This window comes from Rhinolophus hipposideros, assembly GCF_964194185.1.
Source record: "Rhinolophus hipposideros genome assembly, chromosome: 11".
NCBI lineage: Eukaryota > Metazoa > Chordata > Mammalia > Chiroptera > Rhinolophidae > Rhinolophus > Rhinolophus hipposideros.
In genome coordinates this window covers 28,968,431-28,982,239 of record NC_138057.1, presented here as the reverse complement: position 1 = coordinate 28,982,239, position 13,809 = coordinate 28,968,431, and the positions used below count along the sequence as shown (strand labels likewise).

Genomic DNA, 13,809 nt, shown 5'->3' with positions numbered 1-13,809 from the left:
CAATTAAGTGTGAGTGCAGGAAGGAAACTCTGAACAGATCTGGTCCAATCTCCAAATCTGGTCCAATCTGTCAGCTGAGGAAACTGGAGCCCAAGCAGTTTTAATGATTTGGCTTAGTCTTGCAATCAATTTGACAGAATAGTCAAATTACTTTACCAGTTTTTTTCTTCCCCCTTTCTCTGTGGGCCCTAAAAGTTGGGTTGTAGATGCATCTCTACAATTTAATTTATACAAAGAAAAAAGAGAGAAAAAAAATCTCAAGTAAATATGGCAAAATGCTCGCATTTATTGAATTTAAGTGTTAAGTCCTTTTGAGTCTCTAATACTATTTTATTTATTTTTCAGAATAATATTGTTTTTTTTTAAGTAGATCTGAGATGACCTTAGAAAAGCAATGTAACTTTCCAACACCTTATTCAGTGGGGGTGGAAGGTAGGCAAATAAGAATCTGCCTGAAGGATGAAAGAAAGTCAAGTTCCCTCATACAGAGAAATGACGGCACAATTGCCCATGAAACTCCAGCTTACCCAGAGAAGAAGGAAATAAGAATATACTGAGAGTCAGGACATAGTCAAACAGGGGCATTTGCTTACTTATTTGTCTCTCTGATTGTGTTTCACTGAAGTACTAGATCTTTCTTCAAAACACACAAATGAAAGAACTTGATGTGTTTGTGTAAGTTAAAAATCAACCCAGAGTAATGAATGGCCTAGAATGTTTCTGGAGTACTCTGAATTTCAAAGAAATGATAGTGGCACTTGAGTCATTCAAATGAAATCCTCATTTCTCCATGAAGTGGATGTCTTATGAGGAGACACTCACTCTGCCCATCTCTCGCAGCTTGGTGAGCATCACTACGATGGTGGAATTGTGTTCCCAGAGCATCCGCCAGAAGTCTTCGGTGGTCTCTGCCAAGGGTCCCTGGGTAGCGATGTAGGCTTTCTGTTGTCTGAATTACAGAATGATAATAAAAATAGTGTGTTAAAGTAATCAAAGAACATACAAACGTTCACACTTGCTACGTAAACATCAAACCCGGTAATAAAAAATGAAAACATATCAAAGTGATTGCAGTAAATCCCTGTTAAGACTGTGTAATCAAATAAGAACATGTAATACATTTTGGGGATGGGGACTTTGCAAAATAAGTTGCTTTGTTAATATTATGATGTATGTCTTTATCACTATTATTTAAATTTTAGTTTAATGATAATAGCTCAATTTCATGTGTCATACAAATCGCTTAAGAAACACTTAGTTGTGTGGCTTCATTTTGTAGAAATGATTCTTACACAAACTATTAAATTTTTGAAATATGGTGCAAAGCAGCTTCTCTATTAACTCCTTCCATTTCCAAATGGTTTCTGAAAGAAGAGTGCAGAAGGGGAAATTAAAAACTCCATGACTGCTTCTTCTTACTCCTATGCAAAATAAAAAAAAAATAAAAAATAAAAAAAAAAAACAAAGAAAACCAAAACAAACAAAAAAAAACAAATCCAAGGGACTGAATGCTGACCTATGCAGAAAGAAAATGCTTTGAATTGAGATAAAATTCATTCTGGCTATGAAACTAGGGCACATGTAAATATCAAAGCTTTGGACTGTCAGGGGAGCAAGAGTATATACCTGTATCCATCAATAAAACTGGCATTGATGTAATCAGATCCTTCTACTCCTCGGATGGGCTGCAGGCATACCCTTGTGGATTCATATGGCATAATATTAACAAGGCGATTTTTGAATTTATTACATGGAAGATTGGCACTGATGAATCTTGAGGTGTGAGCCTTAGAGCTGGCTAGACGCTGTCGAATAGAAAAAGGAAAAATCCAACAAAGATAACGTTAGCCTATGGTTTGAATGCAATGTACCCACGATTTCCTCTTTAGATATAAAGCTTTTGTATACTTGAAAACAAATGACTCTTCACACTGCATTGCTCTTCACTACTACCTAGTGGACTCCATATAGCCTATTGAATTTTTAAATCGTATGTTCTGAGAGAATGATCTCTCAGGTTAAATTAGGGTACAAAAGATCTCAAGATATTATTAAGAAGCAGGGAATAGAAAACAGAAATAGGAAGAAAGTGTTTTATACTCAGACAACTAAGGAGAAGGTCAAGTAAATCTTGTAACTGCACAATTTGAAAGGTTAAGAAAGTGAAGCCACTATTCAAAGATAATCCCTGAATGACTTGATCCTGAATTACCACATCACATCCAATCTCATACCTTAAATTCGAGCTCCATTCCTGTGACATTCTCTCCTGTTTCTATTTGTGTCAGCTTCTGAATGTAGGCGTACAAGTTTCTAGCTGGCACTTCGGTATTTCCACAAGTCACTGCTTCTAACAGTGCATCATGGATAAAGATGTATTGGTCTTCTGTTTGAACCATGTAATTCCTCTGGGCTCTCATTAAAGTTACATGGCCATAAATATCTACAGTTTTTTCATGCTTTATTCTTTCTAACATGGCATCTATTACAATGAAACAACCAGTTCGGCCAACTCCCGCACTACAAGGAAAACAAAGAAAAAAGAAAAGTCACAATAAATCTATCAGGAAACCAACACATAAAATTACTTTGAATTATTCTTACTAAGTAGGTTTTTAAACCCATTAATTCTACTCAAATAGCTATTGTGATGATTTTGGAGCACTCTCAACCCAAAATCACCATAACCGTGGGCAGGGAACAACATACCAAGTAAAATTAGTTTGGTTTCAAAATGTAAAAATATATTAAATTCATAATTATTATGCTCCTTGATCACATAACATAAAGTAGACATTATTTTGAACGTGGTATGAAAACAAAAACACAAACAATTAGGCTGTTTATATTAGAAGATATTTTAAAAAATTGGTCAAGATCTAACTAGGCTATATCTTTTTACAAACCATCTCAGTCTATTTTAGTTCAAGTTACAAAAAAAAAAAAATCTAGGAAATCACTGGCCTTGAAATATTTCATATTCTAAAACATCTAAAATCAACCTAGTGGTAAGTATACAATTAAAATATTAAAACGTTGCTGCATACTAAAAATAGTGTAGGGTATTGTCAGTGGGAAAAATTCTTAATCAAAAGGAATCACTAGAGAATGTGGATGTATTCCTAGTTTTTACTCCCTTTTTTTTCAGTGTTGACTATGTTTTGAAATTCAAGTATTCTCTGTGGGAAAATAAAAGTCTCAATCTTTGTTACTGAAGAAGTTGTGAGGCATCTTTTAAACTCCATTACTTCTGGACTTATGGGTCATTTTCCAGTTGGTGGAAACCAATTCAAAGAAGATGAGGTGAGAGAGTCAAGAAAGCACAAAAACAAGATCTGCCCTTCCAAGGAGACAATCTAATTTGCTTAACTGGATCACAGAGTCAGGTGGTTGAAACTTTTGAAACATTGAGATTTCCTAAATACTGAAAAAAAAAAAAAAAAAATATATATATATATATATATATATATATATATATATATATATATAAACAAAATAACACATTTGTGTTCTTAAATCTCAAGGTAAGTCTTGATTGTCTCTTATTTTATCAAACCATTTAGGCTGAGTCCATTTATGTGTCAAGTATGGTTGAATCCAAAATGTTTTTCTCCTCTTGGTCATGGATGTTTACCTGGCTGGGAAACATGTAATCAACAGGAATAGGTATATATCACCACCTCAGACAACAAGCAACAGATAATCTTCTTCATTTGCTACTTGTCATTTGTATATCTATGTGTTCATTTATTTGTCCATCTCTTCATTCAATGAGTAACATAGGGCATATAACATTAAAGATGACTTAGATCCCACCTTAAAGAGCTCAGAGGCTATCAGTGAAGATAGCACATTACATAATACAAGAAAAAAAGGCTGTGTTGATTTTGTGGATACTGTGTCATTTGAACCAAGAGTTGAAGAACAGAAAGGATGGGAAATTGAGGAAGCTGGAATTGCAAACAAGAAGGAATGGTTTTTGCAATCATACTGGTGGCTCTGGGAGCTACATGTGAAACTTTTCATAGGCCTAGTAAGGCACTTGCGCAAGGAATGTACCAGAACTACAAATTAATGAGTTTAATGAGCACTTGGGTGACTGATTCAACTTAAATGGAGATTTCTCTCTTGTGCCAAGTAGCCGCAAAGTGGTAAGTGAGCATTTTGTAACAAGTAATGCCTTTAACCATTAAAACCATTGAACAGTAGAGATCAAATCCAGCTTTCATATAGGATCCCTGACGTTTGCAGACTAGGTTAAGTGGGAATATGATATAACCACTATTTAGAAATTGCTTACGCCTTTTTATGGCCTGTCAGACACAAAAATGATGGTCAGCATCTAGTTTGAAAGCCCCTGGATACTGATTCTAAGACTACATTCAAGGTTTAAACCACAAAATGACATAACATTGAGATGTAATGCACAAGACTTTTGGGCACAGAGTCTTAGAAATGATAGCACATTAGTTAGCACAAACAGAAACCTGAAGCACTGAGAATCAAAAAGTTCCTTTTTATTTAGTTTGTTCTACTATATAAACCTGTGAAATGCCAAGTTTTCCCTGACATTTCCCACTGTGAAACTCGTACCCTCCCACTCCCCCACCCTATGTCCCAGATCCCTTGGTATCTGTAAATACCACTCTACTACAGTTCCAGATACAGCATATTATTAGTTAGTCTTATAGGACCATCATGCATAAATAATACAGCATCTCTTGAAAGCAGGAACTGCATTTTCTGTTATTTTTGTGTTTCCTGCACCAACCATGCAGTCCGTGTTCAATAATAATGTTTATGAAATAAATGAATAGATAAGTGATGGGGCATTGGGGGCCTTATGTAACGAGCGGCCCATCCGGATTTGGTAAGCTTACTGAGGAAACAGGACTCTGCAGACAGTAAAAGAAATCTTACATTTGACAAAGGTTCAGAACTATGCAGAGAATACGTAAACATTTGTTTGATAGGAAGAGACAAGAAAAAGTCAAGAAAAAGATTTGAGTCTTTTTCTTGTTGATCTCTTGATACGCCATCAGATTGTAATTAAAAGAAACTCAGTAATACTTAACCTGGAAAAAGGAGGCAGCCCCCATGTTTGGGAGGTTCTAAGATTATGAGTATTAATATCTGTTTTTTTCTTTTTCTGTGCTGTCTTCCTAAATTGTCTTCATCTTAATTGTGCATTGCTTCTACCAGATACAACTTCATGCAATTCTTCCTAGTGGAAGCCACACTGATTGTAAGCCTTATAAACCGAGCCCTATAAGTCAAATTGGTTCTAGATAATGGGAGGGATGTTTTCTTGAAATATGCATTAGGGACCATTCCAAATGTCTGGATGATGCATGGTTCTATATTCTGGCAGAAAGATATTACAAGATCTTGTAAAACTGGTAGGAATAACTTCAGATCCAAACAATATCAACCTCCTCATGGTGGTGATGCATTTTTTCCATAAATAAATAAATCAATAAATAAATAAGGGGGAAAAAATCAAATATGTGCCTGAGTCTAAATCATGAATTGTGGGAAGAAAAGAAACAAAAAAAGAGAGGTTAAGCCTTTTGAAAAACCTATTTCTTCCCCTCCCCCCGCCACCCCCCGAAACACTAAATACTGTTAGCTGCTCAACCTTGGTTTACATATATGGAAGGTAGGGAAGGAGCTGACCCTTGGGAATTATATGTTACTTCTTTTCTAAGATGCAGTGTTCTTGGGGTTTTAAACATTAGAAACGTCTCTTAGCTTGAAGCAAAACTGATGTTCCAGACACTTTTTCCAGATACCAATGGCGGAGTGTCCTTGAGAAAATCACTTAAACTTTTCCCTGTTTTCACGTTTTTCTTAAGTCATGGTAGTGATAATTAACTCTAGTTAATTGTTAAACTCTAGTTAACTATCACTAGTAGATCTTAATGCTGATTTAAACATAACAAATGTTTTGCAAACATAAAAGAAAAGGCAATTACTTTGTGGGAATAAACTCTGACCTTTGAAGCTGACAACAAGGAACAGGCAATGTTAACTCTGGGAAAATTATGATAGATAAATTTCCCAGATAATTATCTATCTGGATAATTTAAGATTAGACTTTAAAAATATTGCTTTAATCTACCCCCTCAACCTGTTTTACCTTTTCTCCCCTTATTTCCAATAAACAATACCTTGCATTGGAGGACCTTTCTGCTTTCACATATACTGTTGTGGTAAATGAGATGCCAGTAAGCAAGTGCCTTCCCACCACAGGGCGTGGCACCCCACAAGCATTCAGCAAATGCGTCAGTTTCCTTTTCCCTTCTATGACTGATAACATTTGCGAATGGCCTTGAAGTCATACTACTAACGGTAAATGGCCAAACAGGGAGTCAAAAGCAGGCTCTGAGATGCTTAACTTTAGCACCACATTTCATAGCACCACCTTTGCTTCACATTGGTTTCTTTTTTGGGGGTCAGCAACAATTGCCAAATACAGTGACTTTCTTGTGGTTCATCCCTCAATAACATTCCTTTAGCAGTGTTTATTCCTAATTCAGGTTCCTTGAAAAGCCTTCCTTCCTTGGTTTCTATGACACCAACTGAGGGAGTATCAGAAACTTCTGATAAGCCCCTTAGGGGTGATAGTAGGATGGGAGGAGATTTTATAATTATCTCAAACACAAAATAACCTGAGACACGCAGCACATAGAAGACATGTGACTTATGTAATGGCTCCTTTGACTCCATGACAGGGCATAAGTTCTATCAAGTTGAAAACCAATATCAAAGATAAACTCTAAGTCTCATCTTCAGAAATCTAACAGCACCCCTTAAGACTGTGTCTCAGTAAGTGATATATTTCCTTTTTCCTATTTGATCCCTACGCTGATTAGTCTCCTGTCTCTATGGATTTTTCCACCTGTACCTCTTTCTGTCATTTACATACCTCTGCCTGCCTCCCAAATGTAGGTAATGTCCCCACAATTTTGTTCTCCTTTCTCTCATTCCCTTTCATGGTTCGGCAATCATTTTAAAACAACTAATTCCTAAAGTGATAGCCCTTTCTTTGAGCGTAAGTGGAGACCTCTATTTCAAACTGTCCTCATATTTCTCTAGAAATAAACAGATTCCAAGATTAATCAGCATCTTCTTTCCTCAAATCTGCTCTTCCCACTATCACTTTTTCCTTGACATTCAGGTCTCAACTTTAAGAATCAGCTTGAACGGTTTTTGATTCTTGCCATGCACAATTATAAATTTGTGTGCATTCAACCTTTACAATTTTATTCAACTACCCATCAATGGTGTGCTGGAGCTGAAAAAGCCAATTGTTTAATTCTCAGAAATTTTGCTTAAATAAATATATTAAAAATAAAGGTAATACTCAAAACACATGGCTTCTTAATTATTTTACATTTATGCTTTTAAAGCGGAAAAATATATAATGTTGTGCTACTGAGTATCTCTCCCCAGCTTTGCATTCAGTGATGTCACATTTGCAGCTTGAAATTAGCTATGGCAGGGGTACTAACACTAAGAAACTTGGCAAAAACACCCCTACCCACCTCCAAGAGAGCTGGTTGTTGCATGTTACCAACACAGAGTGCCTATCGTATTTCATCCATTCCCACCACAGATAGGAAAGTGCCTATTATTTTGTTTTCCCCTCCACATTTGCTATATGCTTTTTCATAAGACTCCACAGGCTATTCTGCCACAAATATTTACTAAGTGCTTACTGTGTGCTAAGCCATCATGGAGTGGTAGGTGAAACAAACATGATCCTTTCCTCAGGGAATTTACAGTGGGGGAATTAGATATTAAATAATCATGAATATATAATTATAAATCTCAACAACTGCTGTGAGGTAAAGGTGCAGGATGTTGGTAGAACATCTTTGAGGAAATGTCATTTAAATTGATACCTGTTATGGACTCAATTGTGTTCCCTAAAAACTCATTATGTTGAAACCCCAACCCCCAACGTGACTGTATCCAGAGACAGAGACTTTAGGGAAGTAATTAAGGTTAAATGAAGTCATAATGGTGGGGCCCTAAACCAGTAGGACTTCAGAAAAATAGGACGAGACACCAGAGATCTCTCTCTACACAAGCACAAAAGAAAGCCATGTGAGGATACAGCTAGAAGGTGGCCATCTTAAGACAAGAAGAAGGAGAAACCAACCCCGATGACCCCTTAATCTTGGACTTCTGGCCTCCTCAACTGTGAGGAAACACATTTTTATTGTCTAAGGCACCTAGTTTATCGTACTTTGTTATGGCAGCCCTAGTGAAGTAATATAGGGCAGGGAAGGGCAGGGAACAGTTTACAGAGGGAAGAAGGGTAAAAATGCTTTTGAGGAGAGAGAAGAGGCCCCAAGGAAAGGTTCTGGAATGGAAAATAGATCAGAATAATTGAGTAATTAAAAGAAAGCCAGGGTGGTAAAAGGCAGTGAGGGGAAAACGGCACATTCCACATATTTATTTTCCATTTTCAGTAGTGTTTATAACATTTTTATTAAACGTATAACAACATTAACAGCAATTAGTTATAATAACTGCTTGACTCTTAGGCAGTATGTTTATTGTAAGAGTCATGGCTTTCTCTCAGCTTCAGGCAAATTAAACATATTTTAAACCTTCCCACCTCTGGGCTGGTGCTTATGCAGTTCCTTTCTCCTCCTTATCATATCTACCTGTTGATATCTACCTCCTTCCAGACTCATCTCATGTTTTGTATGCATGATCAAGACTTTCTCCTTGGTTTATTCCTTTTTGGAACCCTATGACAATGTAAAACTCTTTATCAGAAACTGCCTTACCTTATTTTTACTTTCTGGTTATTATGTTTGCACCAGTTGATAATCTCTTTGAGGGGAAGGACAACAGTTCATTTATCTCCATTCTATTTTATAATTTCTCACGGCAATTTCCATGCCAGGGAAATTGAAGGTGCTCAAGTTGAATTGCAAAATTAAAAAAAAAAAAGTAAGTTTAAAACTATGAAGCCTTCTCCTGAATCAACGATATATATACCGTGAGAACATTCCCTAAAGACTCCAGCATGAGGATTTTTCTTTGATACATGTTTACAAAAATAAAGGGGATTTTATAATTTTATGAGATGGAAAGAACCTGTGCTTATGCTTTACTCCAGTTGCTCAGAAATAACAAACCTCAGGCACTACATTTTTTCTTAAGAAATTGAACAATGAAAATTCAGAGCTTCTAAAACTATGCCAGCCTACTTTTGTTTGAATTTCCAAGTTCCCATAGCAGCACATATTTTACTTCCTTCTCCAATTTACTCTATTTTTCACCCATCAGTATCTGAGTGCAGTGTACCTCTCAAAATGAAGGATTGCAGTTCTAAAAGCAAAAGCATTTTTCTTTGATCCTGAAAAATTCAGCTTCCCATAGCAGGGATAATGACGGAATCCTATTTAGTGCTGTTTGTTTTTCATCATTTCAACAGCCTTCAACCTGAAACATGATAAGAACAGCAAAACTGATAAACCACCCTTATTGTTATCTGTTTTCCGTCAGAGTAGTTGCCAAGCACAGAGACAGATTTTTCTAAATACCTTAAAAAAAAAAAAAAAAAGCATAACCCTGTGCTTCAGGCTGAGGCCAGCACAATTTAGTACATTTATTATGTTAAAGAACATTCCAGAAAAAAGAGAAGAGAACTTTATATCAAGCCTAGCATTAGGCTGGTCCCTGTTACCCCTAAAGTAAAACCAACTTTCTAAGTTATCTTCCAGTAAGGACAATAACTCAACTAAAGAAAACCAAATTATTGACAAACTGTCCTTAAAACCAAACCAAACCAAAACAAAACAAAATGGTTTCAGTGAGTGACAGACTATGCAATCCATTAAACAAGTATGCCTACTAGGAAATTGTTATTACTTCAATATTATCATTCATCCAGTTACAATATTTGTTTTCAATTTCTAAAAACATGATTGAGTTAGTCCCATGAGTTGAAATATGCTTAATGTCCCATGATGTGATACGGTAGCAATGTGCAAAAGGAAAACATTAAGAGGCATAAGGGGACTATTTTGCACTAAAATTATTCTAGGGATATGCTTAAGAGTTGGCTTCCCTGATTAATATGGTGGAGTTTTAATGCTGACCCTTTGCTGATACTTCAGTGACCTGGCAAAGAAAGATAATAGAATCAGGAGATTTTACAGATCATTTAGTTGGGTGGAAAGACAGTAAAATATGGACCCAAAATCATGGTGGGTATTCTATACACACATCATCTTGTAATTTGATAGGATATTATAGTTCAGCTGTAACAAGAATGGTATTTATGAACTGCAAGAATATTAAAACAGGAAATCTATGAGAATGGGTTGAGTTTTATGACTGAGGATTGTAAGATCATTCAGATGATTAGCCTGATAAAACCGTGATGTGATCCTATACGGCTGCCATTCTGAAAGTCTTCTTTCATTTTTTGTTAAAAATTAATATCTAACTTAATATGAAGCCATACTGGGGATCTCTAGAATATTTAGGGCTGCCTACAAAAATCCGATCCATAAGTACTTTAGTTTATGTCCTCTCTCATCTCTTGTACCTAGAATGACCAGAGAAATTATACAGATTTCTTTGGCATAAACATTCACTTAACTAATTCAATTTTATATATTGTAAAATAAGAATTCAAAAATGTTTTTGAACAAATTGCCATTGAAATGCAGACTTCATCCTTGCTATTAACCATTGGTGCTATGTCTATGGAATGTGGTTGTTTGGGAGGGCAATTTTGCAGTGTTCATTAAAATTTTAAATGTGCATATTATTTGGTGTGGCATCTTCACTTCTAGAAATCTGTCACAGAGGTATAATTACACATATGCACAGGGAGTCTTAGACATGGATTTTCATTGCAGTGTTATTTGAAACAGCAAAGTAATTTGGTAAAACAATTATTATGACTAAGGAAATGGTTACACAAACTATCGTATATAAATACCTAGATTACTATGTAGCAGATAAAAGAATCAGATAAATTCAAGTATTGACCAAAACGTGTTTCCAAGACGCTGTTGAGCCCACTTAAATATGTTGTACCAAAATGTGATACCACTTACATTTCTAAAAATTCCACACAAGGTTATGTATTATTATATGCACACATGTTGATACATAAAACTTGATCTGCAAAGATACATACATTAGAATAACAATTACCCGTTAGTAGAGAATGGAATTGGTGATGTTGGTGGTAAGGAGGGACTTTCACTTTAGTTGAAGTGTTTGATTGTTCAAAGGCAACATGATTATGTAATAATGGAACTAAAAATAAATATAAAATAACAGATAAAGAGTTACTATTATAAAACAAAAGATCAATAAACAGCTGAGGCCCCAAAGAAGTAGAGAGACAAGATGGAACCCCATTCACTTTAGCTTGGGAATATTGTCCAGAGACGGATTCTTAGAAGTCTGGGTGATGTTGGCAGCTCCTTGCAGCCCAAACTTGGCCTGCCATCCCGGGCTGGCTTTTAAGGAGTGGGTTTCAGAAAGCAGGGGTGTATACCATGTTTTCCCGAAAATAAGACCTAGCCAGACCATCAGCTCTAATGCATCTTTTGGAGCAACAATTAATATAAAATCTGGTCTCATATAAGAGCAGGTATTTTATATTATTATATTACATTATATTATATTATATTATATTATATTATATTATGAAGACCGAGTCTTCATAATATAACGTAATATATTAATTTTTGCTCCAAAAGATACATTAGAGCTCATGGTCCAGCTAGGTCTTATTTTCAGGGAAACACGGTAGAAGACATCATAGAGAGAAGAATGCTTAGTAAAGAGTTAGAATAAGCAAAAGTTAGGATGAGATGACCCAGAACCTTGATCATTCTAGAAAGAAAAGGGCATTGCACTCTTGTGTAGTATCCTCTGATGATCAAAAGTTCACACTTCATCAGCAGAGAAGAAGCAGAGACTAAACACACAGAAACTGACCTAGCAAGGACCCAAATCAAGAATACTGAGACGTCGAGGGGGACCTCCCAGAGCACAGTCCCTCACAGCATTTTATTTTCCCATGATGAGTGAATGGGGGTTTCTTATAAAGAATAAGCCTATAAGAACTAAATCCACTTGGGCCTCATCTGATTTTTTTTTTCTTCTAAGTACAGTAACTCAAGCAAAAATACTCCAAAGACTTTTTTGTCTGTAGGTGGCTCTGTCCCAACATTATTTGCCAAACACATTTTGTGTTATTCTTAAAATGTAATGCTCAAGGAAAACTGGAAGGCTAACATGTTTATATACAGACACCTGAATATGCCATAGCTGGCCTTATTTTACAGAAGGATAGAGGAGGCTATTAGGCATAGATAAAAACAGACTTAGCTGGCCCTGACAATTGGTAGTTAACTTGAATCTGAATGAGGTCAATTGAATGATTCTATAGAAGTAGAAGGAATTACATCATTTTCACAGAGATTTTCTTTGTAAATGGCCATATCAGTTCAGTCCATATAAACTATACTGTTTAGAATGACATAAAATTATCAATGACTAATAAGCCCTGACAAAGGAAAGCTGCACGGTTGTGTACAGTTCAACTCCAAGGCAGTAACAATCACAGACCACAATGGACCACACAGTGGGCTCACCATTAGCAAAATAAGGGTTATTACTCCTCACACAGGTTAAGCAGAATCAAACAGAAGATATTCAAACTTAAGCAACATTGTTTCAATCATGTCGTAAAGCATATCAAATGTTTTCCCACAAAGGCAAGAGATTGGGGTTTTTGTTTTGTTTTTGCTTTTTAAAAATGCTATCATCTTCACTCAAACATAAACAGTCCAATGGTTTTGAAGCCTCTAACTCAGTGGATACAAATCAATAGCTCCGTGTTTTGTTTGATCCTTTCGTATGATTCCCACAAGCTTTTGTAAGTCAGTGAGAATCTCAGTGTCAATCCAATCAACTTACCTACTGCCTTATACAGAGTCTGCTTCACTTACTTGTATCACCCTGTAGACCTCTGGCACAACTAAGTGTTGGCGTCAAACTGGGGCCTGATCTGGTGTCTTAAACTCACGGGTTTCTGAATTAATGCATCAGTACCGCTCACTGCCTTTTCCAACTCATCTGCCTACTTAGATTTTTTGAAGGAGGAAACTGAGACTTAGGCAGGATTAGGATTTTGACCAAGATCACATGGTTGTTACTAGCAAAGTTGAAATGGGGATCCATGTCACCTCTCTCCCAGACTCATGCTCTCAGCAATGGAGTTTTACTGAAAACAGATGACGGTTTTCTTTAGAGCTCCCCAGAGGGACCCAAGGTCCATGATTCTATCAATTTCGGCTATACAATGATGTTGGCTCAAAGGTGACATGCTGTGCCAGTAATTATCCTTTATTCATGAAACATTAGATTCCTCACTCTATTCAACTACCCGACGAAAAATGAATGAAATGGATTTTGAAGCTCTGTCAAAAAAGATCTTCATGTACCTGGCTACGTATTAACTAGTTATACTGATGTTAACCTCTATCTGTTTCAGACAGATGGATGACTTTCAGCGAGCGTAGTACTCGTACATGATGACTACTTAATTAATGAAAACTAGTATTAAGTGTATTTGGAATAACATACTGGTCATGTTTGAGGATGGGAGTAGAAAGAATAGGGTTTGCCTCTCATGCAGGGTAATAGCAGGAGACAAAAAACACAGTCGCATGTGACTGTGACACCAAAGAGACGAAAGTTAATATTCAATAATTCAATTCAAATGAGAGATTCACTTCCCTGTATCAATTACCA

General features: G+C 36.2%; 1 protein-coding gene across 37 annotated transcripts in view; it reads right to left on the bottom strand.

The window, feature by feature from the left end:
• PTPRD (protein tyrosine phosphatase receptor type D) overlaps positions 1–13,809 on the bottom strand; it is a 2,053,994-nt gene that overhangs the window by 12,917 nt on the left and 2,027,268 nt on the right. For all 37 annotated transcript variants that reach the window (XM_081066962.1, XM_081066971.1, XM_081066973.1 and 34 more), the window contains 3 exons: positions 2,235–2,520; positions 1,627–1,805; positions 823–949 (listed from right to left, as the gene is read on the bottom strand). In XM_081066962.1, the coding sequence (XP_080923088.1) occupies positions 823–949; positions 1,627–1,805; positions 2,235–2,520 (592 nt within the window). The remainder of the gene's footprint in view (positions 1–822; positions 950–1,626; positions 1,806–2,234; positions 2,521–13,809) is intronic.